Genomic DNA, 22,236 nt, shown 5'->3' on the forward strand with positions numbered 1-22,236 from the left:
AACATATTATTATGGACCTCATAAATAAAGACATAGGTGACCTCCAAACCCTGGATCATACCCAATTCGGCTTTGTGAAGGGCAGATTCGGCCTGCTAAATCTGGTGGATTACTTTAAAAGTGTGACCAGGACCATTGATGAAGGCAAATCTGTGCACACAGCATACGTCAACTTAGTAAGAGCTTTTTACACAATCCCATATTCAGGCATTACCAATAAACTTAGCAAACTGGGTGTAAACCCCTTAGTTATAAGATGGGCTGCCAACTGGCTCATAAACCATACACACAGTATCAGAGTGGGTGACTCCAGATCAACCAGCAGACCTGTTACCAGTGGGGTGCCACAGGGGTCAGTGCTTAGCCCACTACTGTTTGGTATAATCTTCTCAGAAGTTCAGTTCAAAACTAAAGGGTTATGGTTGACCAAATTTGCAGATGACTGCGAACTAGGTGCAATTATTGAGTCCTCAAATGATTTCAGTATACGTCAGGAGGGTTTCACACAGACTAAAGACTGGTGTTTTAGTCATAGTCAAACTGAATGCAAAGAAATGCGTCATCATTCCCATCGGCACAAATAGTGTCCCCTCACACTATCAAATGAACAACAATACCCTAAGTACCCATGAAGTGGTAAGGGACCTGGGATCACAGGTTGATCTCAACCTTAACTTCAACCACCACGTGTCTGCCTTTGCAAGGAAAGCTTTCCTCGTAGCTCCCTTTATTAGTAAAGGTATCACCTCAAGAGCAAAAGAAGTTATAACCCCTCTATACTTGGCACTTATCTATCCCATAATTGAGTATAATGCCCCATTCAGTATGTACTGTACTAAGCACCTACAGCAATTAGAGAGACCTCAGAGGTTTCTAACAAAGAATTTCAAGGGCCTCCAGCATGTGCCTTACACGGACCAAATAAATTCCTTGTCACTATACTCTGTATCATATAGACTACTTAGAGGAGATGTATGCCTGGCCTACAGAGCCATCCAAGACCCAGACTTAATGAACTTACTATATATCCGTAAATCAAATGGGTCTAGGCCTACCCATTCCAGGGACTTAAATATGGTGTGCAACTTAAACAGGATATGCTGGAGGGACAGATTTATTTCCCAGTGACTGCCACATCTTTGTAACAGGCTACCAATTCATGGGAAACAGAGCACCTCTATGACACTGTTCAAGAAGAACCTGGACAAGTGGATGGAGCATCATACTTTCTTACAGAGATTGTGTCCACAACCCTCCTGGACATGGGCAGTTATCACTAAATGCAGTCTTGGGTATTGACTAATACTTCTATGGTATTAAATTGGATTGAAATGCTAGGCTTAAAATGACCTCCAGTTTGATAGCCTAGTAGTCTCCTATGGTCCTATGATCCTATGGTCATGCTCATTCACATGATGCAAAGTGTAATTAACACAGACAAACTTGGGCTTGCAAAATCAACATGGCTTCCCCAGATAGTGCTCAAGCAGGAGTGGATCCTTTAACATGAGAGAGTGGGTGGAAATATATCACCTCATTGGTATAATTCATTGACATTTTCACTAAATCATTTTAATAGCCTAACAGCTGCACTAATAGCTCCATTTTATCATGAAAAATAGTGTTTCCATTTTATAGGAGATCATGATATAATTAGCCAATCAGAGAATCAGAATAAAATGTATTTCATAGTGTATTGCCTTATAGGGAAGGTGACAGAAGACAGCATAACTAATAGTGAGCCTCAGGAGTTTAGTCACCACTCAAGGGGTCATGGCAGCAACAGACATTTTGACACAGAAGTGGAGTGTGTGTAGTAACACTGCACAGACCTTGAGGTTCTCAACCTGAAAAGGCACATGGAATTGGTAGGACAAGTTTCAAAAACCCTGTGAGGAGATTTTCATCCTGATAGTTCATAGGGAGTTTGCAGTACAAGTTACAGCCGTGCTATGGGTCTCAAAGTGGCAGAAGATAAGCAACTGGCAGAACAGGTTACAGTCTTGTGGGGCGGGGGGGTGAGATTGATTTTACGAGACAGGGTACAAGAAACACTGCAGGCTCAAAGTCCTGCCATGAAGTCATCTACAGAATAGGCATTATACACTGAGATAGCATGAAAGGATAATAGACCTCCAGTACAGGCAGCACTGATTATGTTGACTGTATATGTGATAGAAAACAAGAATTGGTCACATGCTCATAGCTGCCAGAGTACAGCACAGTATCAATATCATACAGAGTGATGGGGACAGTTTGGAAGCTTTTGTTGGCTAGCATGGACTGTTATACATACACATACTAATCCACATGCGTAACTCCCAGGTATAAATACACTACCATCATATCCATGTGTATGTTATGTGTATGTCATGTGCATGTTATCTGTATGCATTTGCAGGATCCATTGGAATAGGATACAGAACAGCAGGTCAACACATCTGATGTCAAAGGTCATCAGAGGAAAATGATGATGGCACCATTCAGAATCTTAAGACGCGGTGGCACTGTCTTAACACTAAAAAGGGGGGGTAAGCCAGTATCAGCTCAACCCTTGGGTCATGTTTCCACCATTTAACAAGCCAGGAATGAGACAAGCTGGTTCAGACTTCATTTCTTGCTTTTTTTTTTAAAGCATTTGATTCAGACCATAATTGCAAGCTATGTGTACTTCCTGTTAAATCTGGTCACGTCCGATAAGCCCTGTGATTGGCCAAGGCTACAACAGAGGTAGTACTAGTGACGCACAGTAAAGAAAATATAAAGTGTAGAAAGAGTGGATTATTAGAAAAAGAAGGCAATCCATTTGTATAAATTTTGGATTATATGATAACTTGCTTGTGACTGCTTTTCTTTTGAGCTGGTTTTGGAGAAAAATGTTAGGGAATATGGCCGCATATATTCAATTGCTGGGAAAAAGGAGCCTGCCTTACTTTGGGGATGGAGTGTGTTGCACGTTTGTTTTTGGACTGAAATATGTCTTTTTGCATTTTAAATATACAGAGAGTCTAGGAGGAATTTAGCTCAAGTACTAGCTTCTCACTACACACTGGTTCTCCGTGAGTGCTATCAATGTGCATATGGATTGCAGGGCCCTATTGGCCTTTCCGTTAGGGAAAATAAATTGCACTTGTTGAAGCAACTGCAGAGCAGCTGAGTAGAAGATTAGAAGCATAGTTATTCTGTGCATGTCCAGCCACAAAGTCTGCAAAGGTACACATGTTTATAGCTATATGTACGATCAAGCTACAGAAAGAGCTATATTCTTTGAGGATTGCTTTTTGGTCTTAGTAGCTTCATATCTCCATCTCCCAGGTTCCTAAGCTCTCTATAACTCTCACAGCTATTTCCTAATGAGTGGATCTAAGCTCTGTGCAACTCCTATAGCTACTCATCACACAATTCCAACTTTGTAAATATTGTAAATAGCATCTTACTTTAAATGAGTGCATGTAAAGTGTTTCCATACTTACTCTAAATGTGTGTATGTAAAGTGTTTCCACACTTAAAACATAAGAATGTTTGCTCAAATTAATCAGACGTGTTGACCTGCTGCTCTGTATCCTATTTCAATGGATCCTGCAAATGCATACAGATAGCATGCACATGACATACAGATAACATGCACATGACATTCACATAATCCTTAAGATCAATCACAATGAATTTTGTTGTTCATGCTTGACATTGAATGCACATATTTGTAAACTGTTCTAAATACTGATCTTTTACTTACTGCATTATGTATCTTGGAGCTTTTCTCCCCGGGCCTCCACTGAAAACTGGCACATTTGGGCCCAGTGGACTTCCCCGGTAATCAAACTGGAAATAAATAAATAAATAAAAATATAAAAATATAGACTGTGTTGCCATAACTGGCTACATAATGCCTGCTAATAGGTGATGAAACTGCATTCTAATCCTTTGTTGATGACAGCTTTGTATCTCAGTACATTTAAGTCTGAAATGTGTGACTTGTTTTATGTACTTCTGTTCATTTGTATACAGTCTGCAAGGCATAGACTGACAGACATAGTCCCCCGTGATTTCTGTCAGAGTGGAACATTTTGTTTTACTGATTAGGAAGTAGTTCATGTGCCTGTAAACAGCAAGTTAAAATTCATGATTACTGGCTCACTTTTTTCTTACAAACAAGCAAAACGTGCAGAAAGTCACAGTATGTTTTTTTTTTTTAAATTTTAGGGGGAAAGGTGAGTTTTATGTGTAAGCCACTGACCATCAAGCTGTTTATTTACAGGCAACGTGTGCATGTGTATATGCATGTCTGTGTGTATATGCATGTCTGTGTGTATAGGCATGTGTGTCGGTCTGCTTGAGTGCATGCTGCTCTTTTACTATCTTTATGAGCTCTGGCTCTAACTCTAATGGGTAACAGCCAAACCAGACCCTTGCTCAGCTCTGGCTTAGTTCTTTCTAAAAAATCCTTGTCTTACCTACCTCTACCTAATACTGGAGAGCAGACAAAAATCACCAACAGATGAGTTGGCTGTGGGGGTCAGGATGAACGTCTGGCATCACCTTTGTTAAGGGAAGGTAGTCACATCAATGTCAGCATCACACACTTGCTACACAGGTGCCACCAGCACAGAGTGCAATGGGGGGGGGGGGTTACACTGCCACTGAGGAGCACTGAGCATGTAAATGCTGTTGGTGACCTTCATCACTAGGATTCCCCTTAATTTTCTGACATTTGTATTACCCTTGGCAGCATTATTACACTTACAATCCTATCTCTCACTGTAATTTTATGTAAACTTAATGTATGTATATTTTGTGGAGCTTTTTCCCCAGGCCTCCATTAAAAAATGGCTTTGGACCTACTCAGACTATCCAGTAAACAAGTGTTACTAAATCAAACAATCAAGCAATAAATAAATATTCAGTGGATGTACTGGTCATTTTTTCTGGCACAGCTGACCTCTGCCAACACCTTGTCAGAGATCTGGACTCTGCTGCATAGCTTCTGTGAATTCCATGTGACCACTTCAAGAAATTTATGACATTCCTCAAAAATGTCAATGAGAGTTGACATATAGAGATGTGGAACAAGCACTTTTGATGAGGACAATGATGGCCTGTGTGTCATTCAGTGGTGCACCCTTGCAGATGTGAAAAACTGTCCATGCAAGGTTGTACTAGGTATGGATGTGCATTGCACAATCACATGTCAGGATTACACATATAGTACACACCATTCCAGAGAGCCACATTGTCCAGTGCTATCTCTATTCCTAGCCAAAGACACTACCAGGGATGTGGTCAATATGCTTTTGGATCCACTATGTGTGCACCTCACCAGATAACCCAATCAGGGTACAACATTTCAATGTCTTCACATTCTCCTGTAGCCTGTCTGTAAGTAACACCCACCAAACCCTGTTTTAAGGGTAATAGATGTCAAGATTCTGTCAGAACAGCACAGCAGGCATCACAGCAGGGTTCATGCATGCATACAATGATGTGCTATATCATCCCTTTATCAAGATGTCTCCATTCCTGGCATTGTAGGTCCACATGAAACACCAAGCCAATGTTCCATCCATGGAATCTCCACTGCATCACTCATAAATTGACAACTGACTCCCCCAATCTCATAGCCATGCATCTGACTATTGCATAGCTACCAAATTGTCTCCACCTATACTAGTATTGTTTTCTCACTGTGCCTCACCACACCTGTGCAAATGATGATTCATGTGCCCTGCCCACCTCTCTGGCTGTGTGGGTATGGCAATGTCTAATGCTCAGCTCAGTCAGTCAGTGCACTGTAATACATAGCCAGGTTATGATAAGGGATGTATTGGTTTTATTTTGACTTTTTTCTATGTCATGGATAACATCGTTTCCCTGCCATGATGTACTGTGCCTGTCTCTGCCTCTTATGAGGACTCACCACAGCTAGTTCCTCCAACAACTCATAATCTAGGCAGTGTTATAGTGTCCTCATGCTGTAAATGTTTTCAACTCATCACTTTATGAAGCATGGCACAGACCACACATTACTTAAAGTGGATGTTTGCAGCATACTACATGGCACAGACCACACATTAGTTAATGTGGATGTGTGCAGCATCCTACATGGCAGAGACCACACATTACTTAATGTGGATGTTTGCAGGATCCTACATGGCACAGACCACACATTACGTAATGTGGATGTGTGCAGCATGCTACATGACACAGACCACACATTACTTAATGCGGATGTGTGCAGCATCCTACATTACACAGACCACACATTACTTAATGTGGATGTGTACAGCATCCTACATCACACAGACCACACATTACTTAATGTGGATGTGTACAGCATCCTACATCACACAGACCACACATTACTTAATGTGGATGTGTGCAGCATCCTACATGGCACAGACTACACATTACTTAATGTGGATGTTTACAGCATACTACATGGCAGCACTAGATGTATCCAAGCAAAGGAAGTGGGTCATCAGTATCCCAAATGGATGTTCAGTGATGTTACATCTGTAGCACTGCAGGTATGCCATCTCTGCAATGGTATGGGGAATGCAGATGGGGGTTATCAGCCACAGTTCCAAGCCATATCAAGCATTATCTGCAGTCCCCAATACTGAATTATCTACATCCAAAGGACCAGGCTGTCATAGAATCAACATGTGGCAATATGAGCATCGACCAGCTGGATGACCCTACGGAAAGCCCCCATGCAAGAAATGCTGGCATAAGTCACACGTATACCAGATGTGGGAATCATGGGAAGTGCCGGCATGGTGGACAGAAACATTGTATATACAATGTATATTACATTACACTGCACAGTACTTTAAAGTTGATGATTTAAAAGCCCTTCAGGTTGGCATACCAAACCTCACAAAAAGCAGTTGGAGCCTTGTTGGAAATGTTGGTGCAATCAATGGCTCCAGGACTTCAGGAAAACAGGCCGTGTTGCAGAATACCAACACAGAGGTGCTCTTCCACAGGCGGTGACATTCTGTGTCAAAAAATGGGCGTAGGATTCACAGGGCAGACATTTGTTGGATGCTGAAATATCCCTGTAGTGAAGATATTTAATGCTATGCAAACTTTCTTATCCACTGTAACAGGCAGTCCATGCATCTCCAGTGATTCTGTGTGAGGATGGCAAATGTCTTTTAGCTCTAATGATATCTCTATCTATACTGTAGCAGCTGACTCTGTCCTCATCATGGAGGTGATGCTACTAAGTCAACTGCTGATATAGATGCTGATATAGAACATCACAGACAGCGGATCCAAAGGAGACCACTAACACATACTAACCAGCCAACACAGATGTTAGTCCAAATGTTTTATATTTTTTAAATATATATATATATATATATATATATATATATATATATATATATGCCTGTGTGTGTGTGTGTGTGTGTGTGTGTGTGTGTGTGTGTGTGTGTGTGTGTGTGTGTGTGTGTGTGTGTGTGTGTGTGTGTGTGTGTGTGTGTGTGTGTGTGTGTGTGTGTGTGTGTGTGTGTGTGTATATATATATATATATATATATATATATATATAATTACAATATGTTACTAAAACTCTTTCCCTAGCAGTGCCACTACACAAGATAAAAGGGCACAGAACACCGACAACACAAAACATGCACAACACTCCCCTTACCTAACCCTTACTCTAACCCTAACCTGCAAATAGCTGCATATTTATAACTGCTATAACACAGCGTTCCACATCTTCACAACCACCACTTTTTCATTCAGCATTAATTTTCCTGCACACAGCTGCTTACTTGCACTATGTAAAACTAAATTCAACCATATGCGATTTACTCAAGTGAGGATTCACTTATTTGTATGTTTTCTCTTTTTACATCCACAAATACCTTTCTACCATTTGTGATACTACCTTTTGAGTTACAGCTATAGGTTGATAGATCTATATAGCTCTATATCTCTCTCTGTATATCTATGTATAGATAGAGCTCTATATATAAATACGTAGCAATGCACATATATATCTAGATATGGATATTTTGTGTCTTTTGGCTTTTTCCCGGTTAGGGGTTGCCACAGCGGAACTCCGGTCCGCTAATGTTTGGTAGTGGATTTTCATGTACCGGGTTACCAGCCCTGAAGCACAACCTTCAACGAAGGCATGCCCCATTCACGCATGTCTCTACACAGAAGATGCTCTAGCTGAGAATCTAACGGGACAACGTCTTGCTATGAGGCGACAACGCTACCGCAGCACCACCACCGCAGTCTAAATATAATTTATGATCATTCACAAACATCTTCTGGAGCCACATAAAAGACTTGTGCAGGCTGCTTTTTGTTCATGTCCCAGATATTGACATGATTCATGAACAGAAATCCTCAAATGATATGTCATGAACTGGAGCCAAAGGGATACTACATTTCCCAAAGTGGAACCAAGTACCCTAAAGGATGTTACATTTTCCAAAGAGGAACCAAGTACTCTCAGGGTTGCATGGCTGCCAGATGAAGAACATCAAGTGTACAAGGCAATTCAGACTGTTTACTTTATGAGACTAATCAATATATGTATCTACAATATGCATTTTATTATGTTTTCTGCATATGTATTGTGTGTGTGTGGGGGGGTTCTATAATGGTATTGGTGGAAAAGTGGACAGTACTGGACCATAAATGTGTGAGTAATATCTCTGTGTTGTGTATAATACATTATATGGGCACATGATTCAGACCTAAAAGATCATCAACCTCATTATCAGCTTTTGATGGACAGTGTTTAGTGTGTACACTTGAGTGTTTGTTTATCACACATGTAGTTCTGCAAAACATCTCCTTTGGCATCAACAGAACCACAGTTTGGCATTAAGCAGAAAAAAGCACCAAATTATGCATGCATGTTGTGAGGGTTTCTTTCTCAAGTACAGTCACATAACACACAGACAAAGTCAAACCTACATTAACCTGATGTGAGCATTTCCATAAACTATATCTTTTGTGAGTACAAAGATGAGATCATTCACTGGGGGGGGGGGGGGGGTAAACATAGTGTGCTAGTGAATTGCTGAGCAGAACTCACCTCTTAAGAAAGTCTGATGCTACAAACAACCAACTTAAGAAAGACTACTATTGCAGCCAAGCATTCCAAAGGGATGCAAAGGGGATTTGAACAGAGGGATTTGAGAATGAAATCCTATTAGAGTAGTGGAATACTTATCCTTGGTATAACTTTCAGGGAGTACATTTTTTATTTAGTTTTTGCCTTTGGGATACAGTGCAGCAATAGATGACTATAATACTTTATACTACTCAAGATTACTATTTATAATAATAATGCTGTAGATCATACTTATATGATTTGTAGTAATGGTGACAGCCCATACCTGTCACCCTGTTCCTCAGCTACTCCACAGGTAAGAGTAGGATGCACTCCAGAGCATCATTGCATCATTGCTTATGCCTCAAGAGCAGCTGGCATTTACATACCATTATGCTGTAGGTCTGCTTTGGTTGGAAAGATAGTTAGCGGCAGTAAAGATGATGCACAAACACTGTGTAAGTGCAGCAAATGACTTAAATGTGAGCTCTAGTGCATTGTATGGACTGGGACACTGATATAAGTGCAGCAAATGACTTAAAAGTGAGCTCTAGTGCATTGGTAGGAATGTGACACTAATGTAAGTGCAGTAAATGACTTACATGTGAGCTCTAGTGCATTGTAAGGACTGTGACACTGATACAAGTGCAGCAAATGACTTAAATGTGAGCTCTAGTGCATTGGTAGGAATGTGACACTAATGTAAGTGCAGTAAATGACTTACATGTGAGCTCTAGTGCATTGTAAGGACTGTGACACTGATACAAGTGCAGCAAATGACTTCAATCTGAGCTCTCTAGTACATTGTAAGGACTGTGACACTGATATAAGTGCAGCCAATGACTTAAATGTGAGCTGTAGTGCATTGTACGAACTATGACACTGATATGTACAGCAAATGACTTAAATGTCAGGTCTAGTGCATTGTAAGGACTGTGACACTGATATAAGTGCTGCCAATGACTTAAATGTGAGCTCTAGTGCATTGTAAGGACTGTGACACCGATATAAGCGCAGCAAATGACTTAAATGTGAGCTCTAGTGCACTGGCAAGACTGTGACACTGATATAATTGCAGCAAATAACTTAAATGTGAGCTCTAGTGCATTGTAATGACTGTGACACTGATATGTGCAGCAAATGACTTAAATGTGAGATTTCTAGTGCATTGTAAGGACTCTGACACTGATATGTCATCTAGTGTTTCTTGCATTTCTGATATGTTAGAAAATTGATGGTGTTGCTCACATACATATTACTGAGCAACATTTTGGCTTACCTTGAGGGTCATCATCTGTGCTTCTGTAAACTCCTGCCTCAGAAGGCAGCCATACTCTAAACATTAAAACTGTGTTTGTTTCTGCCAGTTGTGACTGCCTTCATTTTTATATAAATATATATTTATATTATATAGATAAATACATATATGTTCCATATGCTGTCTAGAATGTTTTCTGTATTCAGATTGTGCAGCTAAACTGTCCATTCAGAATATAAATTAATTTCAAACACAACTAAAACTTTGACTATCTAATCAATGGATCTGCTCCTGTACATTTCCAGGATAAATGCCAGTGTTATCGTCAGCGTGTCATATCGTCAAACCATTTGTCATCATTCAGAATCCTATGCCCCACATGCAGTCTTGACCACTACCTGAATAGTTTTACTAGTATCTCCTTGCCATATGCATGGTTTTGTGACACTGCTCACCTCCCTACTTCTGTAAGTGTAATATAAATCTTAGGATAACCAAATATAATTGCCTGATCTCACTTAATACCCCACCTCTTAACTACAATATTAACATTTCCTGCCCTGCTGAGTTCCTTGCCTCACCTCCATTTCTTTGAATTTCTAATCACAGATCACAAGATCGACAATTTGACAAACTCACTAATACAGAGCTTCAGATGTTCAGTACTCAATACCTGCTAAGTACATAAATTACTTTTATACTGTAATAGCTGCTTTTATTTCATATGAATGTAATCTATATAGCAGATGTATGTGTAATTTTAATGTATATTACATAATATGTCTTCATGTATATTACTTAATGTCTGTTTAACAATGTTTGTAATATAATGGAGCTTTCTCTGTGGGCCTCTGCTGAAAAATGGATTCTTGACTAAACCCGTTTAGCCAAATTAGAAGAATAAATACAAGAAAAATTCACTGTAACACTGAAGTCTTCAGCAGAGGTGCAGCGGATAGTATAACACAAGAAATCTTTATAGGTAGCATTTATTAAAAAAAATACTAATAATGCACAAAATTACATGCTGTGCTCTAGCTCATGCGATAGCATTCCTTCACTATACAACACTATGCTCTTTAAAAGTGAAAATTCAACACCTTCTACAGTCCTGCCTTCTATGCCATTCAAAAAAACTTTAAAACTACAGCCCAAATACACAGAATGCTAGGTGTTAACAAAAACTTTAAACATTAACCTATCATTCACTGTATTTGCTTTAGTACAATTCCCTTTGATGAAACTGACATTTGTGAAATAACATTATTCTTTTATTGATAAATACATTAAATGTAATTAGTACACACACACACACACACACACACACACACACACACACACACACACACACACACACACACATGCGCGCGCATGCACATGCAAATGCACATACACTCAAATGCACACATGCGCGTACACACGGAAACACACATACACAAGCATTTTTTTTGGCACAACCCTGCTGGAATGCTCGTGTTGGGGGTTTCACCCCTCCTATACCTTTCTTCAGTTTACTGATTTACAGTCAAACAATTGCAGTGAAAAGGGAAAATCAACTGAGAAGTGTAAACTATTGCTGGTACAACATATAAATGTTACACTGTCAGCAGTTTTCCATGGTAAAGTCTGCTCACCAGTGTTCAAATCAGTGAGTGAAAATGATAAGCTGAAACCTTATCAAGTGAGTACAGTAGGGTAGCCATTGTGGGGTTTAAAATAACTTTCAGACGTAGTCAGTGTTTAACCCATTTCAGAGGTACTAGGTTCATTATTTTCAAATAAGAAAAGTGTACCAGCGAGCTAGTAAAGAAGGTAAATGTACCCACACTCGTTTATGCTTTTGATGTTAACAGTGTCTTATTAAATGCTTCAAGCATAATAATTTCACTACATGTGTTTTTACGCTTTGCTTACTTGCTTAGGTTACAGGCATAGAAGAGGCAGTTATTTTGGGAAAAGGCTGTCATGGGGGCATTGTGAAGAACCTAACTATTTTTTTGTTTATGCTCTTCATTCTCAAAGCAGTTCTCATCCTCAGATAGTGACATTACTAGCTTTACATGTAATATATTGCTAATACACAGCTATGTAATGCTACAGTTCATCTTAGATGTTCTTAGCCTAATGCTTATTCATCAGAACATTACATTTCAAGCAAGAGAGAGTGAATTTGGCTTTATGCAGTAATTATATGGAAATCTATTTCATGTTGATACAACATCTCTTGCTGAGGTTATATGCAGAAAAGTAAGAAATCCTAATGCAGCTTGAGTCCCTTCTCCTCGATGAAGATGTAAACATGAATTGGTTCATTAATCATGTTTTCATTTATTCTGTGAGCCTTTGTGTTTGCGCATCTATCAAGTGAAATGATTACCATATGGTCTGTTTGCTAAGAAGTGAAATGGCTGCTAAAAGTGGTGGAAATGTACATAAAATTCTTTCTGTTTGTCAACATATCTAGTGAAATGATTGTAAGATGTTGTGTTTGATGTGTACCAGAATGAGTGTTAAAACTAATGGAAAACATGTACAACACAGAATATTAGGGGCAAGAAAGAGAATATACTTAGAATGTATTGCATGGATACCAGGTTTTTTTAACGAGTGAAATCCAAGAGAATTTTAACCAAATGATGCAAATTTGTAATTCACAGGATAATTTCCCAGCCAGTAACCCTGAAAGACTTCAAGACCTGAAATCAACAGTGGACCTGTTGACAAGCATCACCTTTTTCCGCATGAAGGTAAGATTATTTTAGCATAAAATCTGATGCCATGTTCTTGAAGGTGCTTTAAATTTCATGGCAGTATTTTATTGAATGAATATTCAGTTACATTGGTCATGTAATATATTATTTCAAGTATATTTACTAGAGCAGTTTTACCAATCCAGTCATTCATCTAGATATCATTGCAAGGCTTCATGTATGCTTAACTAGTTCAGCCAGTCTTGAAAATTGCACTCATTTATAACAATATGCCCCTCAATGACAATTTTCAAAACACCCATCTGCTTCGAAATCATGTTCTTAATTCTACTGATTATTTCCCCTGTCTTCTGAGTTTGTTAGAATACAATGGTACCTTTGTTCTTGTCCTCTGTGTTTGAGGATTCATTTATGCAGGTCATATTCTGTAATGCAAGAGATAAAACAGGATCAGGGATAGATAATACTCTTTCTTACTGTCAATTTAGTGTTCAAATTCTACCTGGACTCAACACAGCGTATTTTAAAGCTGATAGCATTTCACTGGCTTATTCTGAGCTTCAGGAAACAAATCTGTTACAGGTGACATTGGAAATTCTAATGAATGCCTCCTGAATTTAATAGTGTTTGATACATCACATGTACATACAAAAAAGAAAAGATACTAAAACACATTTATTTATTTTTATAGGTTCATAGGTTCATAGGTTGGTACTAGGCTATCAGCCCTAGGGCCTATACAAGTCTAGCCATAACAATTCCCTGGCTATTTCTTCCCACATTATTTACTTTCCTGGACCCCTGTCTAGCAGGGCGACTGACGTGATCCCTGGGGTGAATTTCCTTTCTCCCATCCAAACGTCAAGGTTCCTCTTGAAGAGGTCCAAAGAGGCACTCTGCTTGACATGTATGGGCAATCTATTCCAGAGTCTGGGGAGTCTGTGGGTCAGGAACCTATCCCTCCAGCATGTTTTGTTTATTGTGATGACAAGGTTTAGATCCCTGGAGCGTGTAGCTCTGAGGGATTGGGATTTCTTTAAGTGTAGCATGTCCAACAGCTCTGGGTTTGACATGGCCTTGTATGTTAAGCAGAGATCGCCTCTGAGTAGACGATATGCGACAGAGTATAGCTGGAGTTTTTTAAGGCGGTCAGCGTAGGGCATCTGCTTTAGGCCTGTGATTCTTTTAGTGAGGTATTTCTGAGGCCTTTCCAGTTGTTGCAGATGTCTTGAGAGGTACATACCAAATGGGGTGTTGTATTCTATAATGGGTCTAATGAGGGATGAGTACAGTGGGACAATGACCTCCTTTTTCTGGATGAAAAGCCCTTCGTGATGAGGTGTGCCACATAGAAGGATTTCCTGACTGTTGTGGTGATGTGGTTATCGAAGGTGAGACCACTGTCCACCTGTGTTCCTAAGTCTCTTATCACACTTTCTGTGTTTAGTGTACTGCCACCTATATGGTAATTCATGGATACATGTTTTTTCCCAAAGGGGATAACAATACATTTCTTGGCATTGAGCTTAAGCCCATGGCTCTGGCACCAAGCATCTGTTTCTGTAAGGCCCTTTTGTAGAGTATCCACATCATTTGGGGATTCAATAATGGCTCCCAGTTTGCAGTCATCTGCAAACTTTGTTAGCCAGAGTCCCTTAGTGTTGACCTGTACTTCAGAGAAGTAGATGCCAAACAAGAGCGGCCCCAGGACTTAACCCTGAGGTACTCCACTTGTCACTTGTCTGGAGCTGGATTTGGAGTCGGCTACTTTTACAGTGTGAGTTCTATCAGTAAGCCATTTAGCAACCCATTGGGTGACATAGGGATTAATACCCAACTTAGTAAGTTTATCTATGATTCCAGAGTGGGGGATGGTGTCAAAGGCCTTGGCAAGGTCTAGATAGGCTGTGTGGACCACCTTACCCTTGTCCATGGCTCTGGAGACTGATTCAAAGAAGTCAATCAGGTTCAGGAGCCAAGATCGGCCCTTCACAAACCCAAACTGGGTGGAGTCCAGTGTTTGAAGGTTGCCAATGTCTTTGTTTATAAGTTCCATGATAATACTCTCTATGGCCTTGCAGATAAGGCTTGTCAGACTGATGGGATGGTAGTTTCTGGGATCCAAGGTGGATCCCCCCTTGTGGATTGGGATAACTGTAGCTCTGCGCCACTCAGTGGGCACGAAACCTGAGGTGAGGCTATGATTAAACATGACACTTAGGTGAGGTGCCAGTTCATATTGTAGTTCATGTAGTACACAGCCCGGGATGTCATCTGGTCCCATGGATGCTGTATTCTTGGCTTTAGAGAGTGCGTTTTGTACCTGTGTGGCCGTTATTACTGGAATTTGTCAATCTTCCGGTATTGAGATGGGCCATTTAGGGGGTGAGAGGGGGGTGAAGTTGGCACTGAATTGATCTGCCAGGATATTGGCAATATCCTTTGGATCAGTATATTTATTGCCATTCTGTTTTAGCTCAGAGCAGATCTGAGCATTGCCATTTAGATTCTTGACATAGTTATAGAATGCTTTGTGGTTGTCTTTGGAATCTTTGGCAATTTTATTTTCATAACTAGCTTTGGAGGATTGTATGAGGCATCTCAGTTTCTTACTGAGGCTAGTAAGGGAGTTTTTTGCATCCTGGGATTTTCCTCTTTTCTGCAAAAGTTTCTTCCTTTTGTTGTAAAGTTTGTTTATGGCAGGGGACCACCAGATTGGCTTCCTTTTTTTGGATGAGAGCATTTTGGTTCTATTTGGGATGGCACGATTCATGCATGAGTGGATGTGCTCGTACAGTACCTTAGTGTAGGATTCAGCAGTTGAACTTTCAGTTCCCGTTTGCATGGGTGTCATGAAGTTTGTCACTTCTGACTTGAGTAGCATGAAGTTGGCTTTGGAGAAGTTTTTTTATGGTGGTTTCTTTACTGGGGGGTGGGGGTGGGATGTGAATGTTAAGGGTGATTAGCTTATGGTCAGACCTGACTAATGAGGGGGTGACCATAGGTATGGAGCATTGATTTGCCATGTTGGTAATGACCAGGTCTAGGATATTGGAGCCCCTGGTGGGACTATGGATTAGTTGATCCAGGGCATTGCAATTTATGAATTTCAAGAACCGTTGCGCAAAGGTGTTGGGACATGAGTAGTTTTCCCAGTTAATGGCAGGGTAGTTAAAATCACCCAGTATTAGGGTGTTTGGTTCTATCTTAATATTTTCCAGTATGTTTAAAAAGGTGTAGTGAGAATCTTGGGGTATGGTGGGAGATCTGTAGCAAGCTACAATTTGGATTGCAGTCTTACCTAGTGTTAGTTGCACTTGGAGAATTTCAGACACATTGTGTTGGCCAACTAGCCTGGTGGTGTGAATATCCTTGGTGAATATTGACACTCCTCCACCTTTAGTGTTTCAGTCCTGGTTTGGTGGCCGAAAAGTGTGGTAAGAGTTGTAGCCTGGTATTGCAGGGGTGCTCTTTGGAGCATTGAACCAGGTCTCAGTTACTGCACAGATATCGATGTTCTCCATTTTTAGGAGTGCCTCGAGAGAGTGCATTTTAAGGTTTAGACTTCAAGTAGCATTACCTTCAGATTTTGCATGCTTGTACCTGTTACGGTGGTGGTTTTGTCCTTTGAAGTTTGCCTAAAAAAGGCACTATAGGGGTGGTAAGAGCCTTAGCCAGTAGCCTGAATCCCAGGGGAGACAGGTGCAGACCATCTCTGGCAAAGCATCGTGGTCTGTCAATCATGTCATCCCAGGCAGACTGATACTGGATCCCCTTTGAATGACACCATAAGCTTAGCCAGTTGTTGAAGTCAATCATTTTATCCTTATATTGTGGTATCATTCTGGCTGAAGGCAGGATGCTACTCAGGGCTAGGGTCATACCTGCCTGCCTTTATGTTTTTTTTTAACTTTTTGGGGTTACATACAGTTGAGAATCTAGATTTTTATGTGACCAATAGGTGGTCTGACTTATCACCTTCCTCAGATGCAGTGTAAGACTACAGAAAGTTAAACATTAGGTAAGTTAAATGGAAAACAAAAAGTGTACTAATTTCCATTTTGCCAACACTGACATGGGCAATGGGATCGATCCTTTGCAAACATGCAAAAATTAGATTCACCGCTGTATTTTCAAATATCTTGTATACTGTTATAATATAGATAAATGATTAGTAATTACTTCACCATACTGTATGCAGCAGATGGCAGGTAAACAGAGCAGACCAGCACTGACCTCCATGAAGAACCAAGTATAGAGATTACCAAATCATGTATATTTGAACTTACTGCAGACATGCACTTAGCCTTCATGATATGTAATGTCATTCTGAGACCGGTAGGTATGTTAAATTGCATGTGCTGTTTCAGAGGAGTGAGGGTGGTATTCATAATAGCTGGATAAACATGGTAGTTTTATTTGCAATGTATGCAAGTGACCATAGCTAGGGTGTGATTCATAAAGGCCATTTACTGTAATACACAGTGCCTGTGTTTTAGCAAAGGCAAATTAAGTTTAATGAGATGTAAGTAAGGAATTGTGAAAAGTAACATATGCTAATGAAGTGATTTTGCGATTCATAGTTCAGTAGGTGTACCATAAGCTCACCCATTCTTAAAAGCATTGCTGCGTGTTTTGTAACTACTTTATAATCCATGAACAGTGTATGCACAAGTACTTACATAACCCAAAATTAATTATTTCTCCATCGAGCCCTTCAGTAGTTTGATTATGTGCACACAAGCACCTCATGTACATGAAATCAAACATTTCCCCCATCACTGCCTTCAGTAGTTTCACCAGGTACTCACAAGTACTTCCGTGACATCAGATGAAACATTTCCCCCCACTGACTCCTTCAGTAGTTTGCCCATGTATGCACAGACACTTTAATGGCATCTCTGGCAGACCCTCTTTACCTGGGGCCAGGAATCAAGGAACCTCAATCCTTACTACTGACACTAGATTGTCACTAAAAATCGGACTGGATTTACACAATATTTCAAATGCAGCTCTCTGCATCAATCACAGTTTCCCTCAAAAGAACACAGGGAACCTGCTGCAGACCTGGGACTGGACTCTCTCTATTCCTCCTGATCCCGAACAAGAGTCACCTTGGAGCACTGTGTCCCAGGTCCAAGTATCTGACACGCACACTTGAAATCTGATTTTCACACACACACACACACACACACACACACACACACACACACACACACACACACACACACACACACACACACACACGAAAGGCTGACATAGATTCACCAGGTGTGTCCCCTCTCTCCAAACTACAAGGTAGTTTGCTGCAACCAGCCAGATACTCTAAGGATCTTACAAAGAGTAATCAATCATACCATGTCAAATTAAAACTGAAGTAAATGGTAGAGTGTGACCAAAGTGGTAAGGCTTATCGAAGTGGCCACAGTGCCACTAAAATAAGCACAAGTACTCTCAAGATGTTAAAAGTATTCACTAAAACACCAGCCACAAGTAGAAGGTATAACAATTTTTAATAATGGATAATAAAATAAAAAAGCAACAACAGAATACTTAATATTTAGTTACAATAAATATCAGAGTCTTTAGCCACAGGAAATATAAAAATAACACAGTTGGATAGAATCTCACAGATACAGAAAAAGAAAATACTACTAAACTAACAATCTCAATGTATTATCCCTAACTGAACTAAAGATAAACTGTCCCTAGTTAACTCACTTAGTATCACAAGGCAAGATGTACTGCTGAGGTGGTCACTTCCACAAGACAAATGAGATTCTACACAGTGACTGAACTGTACAACTAACAACTAGCAACTGAACTATGATAACTGACATAGATCTTTTATATCAGATTCCAAAGAAAAACAAAAATAAACAACAAAATGCTGCTGTCAGTGTTCTGTCCTTCAGCTGGTTATAGAATGACATCACATTTGTTCACCTGACTCTGGCACATTACAGGTTCAGAATTCTGTCAGATTCTGCAGTGGCATTTTTAACATAAGCAACTTTTTACAAATATATTTTTAGTACAAGCACTTGTACAAATCAATGTAACAGTCAAATGACATAAGATTATTCACAAAACTTCCTGGCAAATACAACACATGCACTGTGTTACTTTTCCTGGTACAGCTGGTAATACCTCACAAAGTCACAATATCAAATAAAACATTTCCCCTAGTGACCCCTTCAGTTGTTTTCCCATGTATATGCAAGCACTCATAAAACAATAAAATGAAGTATTTTCACTGGTAACCATATGAAATGCCTGGAGGTACTAGGCTGAGTTTTGAAATATAGAAACTGAGTGGCCGAAGTAACATACTTAAATCTACTAAGTCTTAGATGCCATTTCTCAGATTATTCCCATCTCTCCAAGGTATGGAAAACTCAGAAATGCCATATATAAGTTCTGGGTTTGGGATCTTGCTCCCCACAAGAGGGGTGCAGGGACTGCTTGCCAAAAATTTGTAAGGAGAAGCCTGTTTTTCAAGATACACTCTTCCCTATGTTTTTAGTCTTTTTTTGGCTTGTTGACACTTGGCATTTTGAGTGCTAACACTGAAATAGGGAGCCATTTCACCATATTTTAACTCTGTGTAAATCTAGTTATTCATGGTTCTATCACACATTACTCATGTATGTTCAGGGTCCTTCTCATATTTTGTATGCAAATGAGGCCATTTAATGTTTATCTCTATGAACCAGAGTAATATTACAACATGTAAGGTGTCTAATCCTTGTAATAACTCTCCTCTAATGCTTATACCTTATGCCATAAAAAGTGTATTTACCAAAACACCTCCATGTTTCCATAGTCAACATGGTTCACATACGCTGATTACATTTACATATCCCTGTGGTGCCACTGTTTGCATAATTCCACAATGCACTAACAAAAGCCAGGGCTACAAATACTCCCCTAAATGTCAGGAAATCTCTGGTCCTAATATGATGTAGGGCAATATTTAGTAATTCTTCTTAGGGAATTAGGTATTGTTTGCTATCACAAACGGTTATGACTGGAATGGAAAGATTTAATTGGAAGGTGTTTGTTGATCTAAAGCATCTTACCTGTTTAAAGAAAGTAGATGGAGAAGAAATGCGATATACATTTATCAATATTTGCTAGTTCACATATGATGTGTCTGTCAGTTATAGGTAACCACCTAAGCATCCAATGTGAAAGGAAGTGGTATTCAGCAGAGAAACCGATAAGCAACAGGCTGTAGATTCTTTGCAGCCTTGTCTGCTCTTGTCTCTTACTGTTACAAATGAATGCAGAAAGCCATGTTCCAGTTTTGGTTAAAGAATTCTCTTACACAGCATTATCCTCATTTTGATAGGTAGAAACTGCTGTTCATTCAGAAAGAAGCCATTATCCAAACGAACGAACTGAGCGCTGAGGTGAATATGGACATTTAATAAATTCATTGATTATATTAAAACCAATAAACAAAGACTCAGATATAAATAAAATAACTGATAAGTGCGTTCATCTCTCTATGTATTAACTGAAACTTCATAAGATAAAATAAGCATTCAAATATCCCCTATAAATAAACTCCAGCTGTGGACCTCACTTTGAATTTGGAGCTAAAATTCTTAAAGGACCACCTTTACTTAATAAGTAAGTGATGACAGAATAACAGCAATATAGTACTTTCCCTTACTAAATATCATAATACTGTACATATTCTAATAAAACTATATGATAAAAGTGTATACTTAAAACTGATGTTAATAGTAAAAAGTATGATGTAAATAATGTATGATAGACCAAAATTCTTATTCTTCTTTCGGCTTTTTCCCGGTTAGGGGTCACCACAGTGGATCACCTGTCCGCTCATGATTGGCAGTAGAGTTTTACAGTGTCGAGTTGCCAGCCCGGCACCCATCCTTCAACAGAAGGCACACACACACATGCACTCGGGCTAATTTAGAGTATCCAATCCACCTACAGCATGTCTTTGGGATATAGGAGGACACCAGAGTACCCGGAGGAAACCCATGCGACCACAGGGAGGACATGCAGACTCCACACAGAAGGCATCCCAGCAGGGGATCAAACTGGAAAACCTCTTGCTGTGAGGTGGCAACGCTAACTGCTGCACTACTGCAGCTGCCCTATGATAGACAAAAATAAATATCATAAAACCAAATCCGTGACCTCACAAAGCATAAGTGTCTGACTAAACCATAAACATAAGAACTTGACTGTCCAGTGCCTTCAATTTAAGAAGATTGGCATTTGAGATTATGTTATTCAATCCTGGTGTTGATGTGGCATTTAAAAATATCTGCCACCATAGTTCTCTTCGTTCAAGTAGGGTGGACCACGGACCATCCCTGGGATTATGATCCACTTTCTCTAAAATGCAAAACTGAAAATTATGTTGATCATAATTCACAATATGCTTATAAAATGGATTAGTAGTTTTAACCGACCTTATATCATACTGATATTTGTATAAATGTTACCTAATCTTTTCCATTTTTCTGATAGAATAGGCTTAACAATGCATGCATATAGCTGTGTAAATCACTCTGGAAGTTTCACAATTGAATCTAGCAGAAATATGAATTTTCTTAATAGAGATGATAATCCTCCCCACACAAAATATACAGGCTTTTGAGCAAGACCTGCATTTTGACATTTTGCCAGTTAACTTTGTGGGAGCCTTAGAGATGCTGTCAACAATGTTCTTAAAACTGGTGCCATGTTTATAAAGAGTTCTTGGTCTGGCACCCAGTAGATCATATAACCCGTGATCATTAGGTTACTACTTTCAGTAATGGCAGCTTCAGCATTAATTCTATAATCAATAAATATACATTGACCCTTAATATCTAATCATCTAATCATGACCTAGCAAGCTTTCTCCTATTAACCTCATGCACTTGGGCATTCTGAGGCAGTGTAGCAACTGCCTCATGTAAACAGATAACCCTCTCCTCTTACCTCCTAACACTCAGACTTGTGAGAGATGCACTTATATCACCAAACTGGAAGCTATGCACTCTCCAGCCAAGACTGGACTAGCTGGTCAAGAGAAGAAGGTCAGCACCTGCACTACACCACATGGAATACATAGCCCTCCAGAACACCCCCCATCACAACTCTCACATAAAAACACAAACTATACTTCCACCTTCGTGGAGGTTGTCAATATAA

The 22,236-nt window shown here is 39.7% G+C and overlaps 1 protein-coding gene across 1 annotated transcript in view; it reads left to right on the forward strand.

Annotated features, from left to right (window-relative positions):
* The window catches only part of UNC13C (unc-13 homolog C), a 4,920,764-nt gene that overhangs the window by 3,173,599 nt on the left and 1,724,929 nt on the right, over positions 1 to 22,236 (forward strand). Inside the window, exon 15 of the mRNA XM_044078941.1 lies at positions 13,000 to 13,089. Coding sequence (XP_043934876.1) covers positions 13,000 to 13,089 — 90 coding nt within the window. The remainder of the gene's footprint in view (positions 1 to 12,999; positions 13,090 to 22,236) is intronic.

Source organism: Protopterus annectens, chromosome 7.part1 (assembly GCF_019279795.1).
Source record: "Protopterus annectens isolate FY-2018-M chromosome 7.part1, PAN1.0, whole genome shotgun sequence".
Classification (NCBI taxonomy): domain Eukaryota; kingdom Metazoa; phylum Chordata; order Ceratodontiformes; family Protopteridae; genus Protopterus; species Protopterus annectens.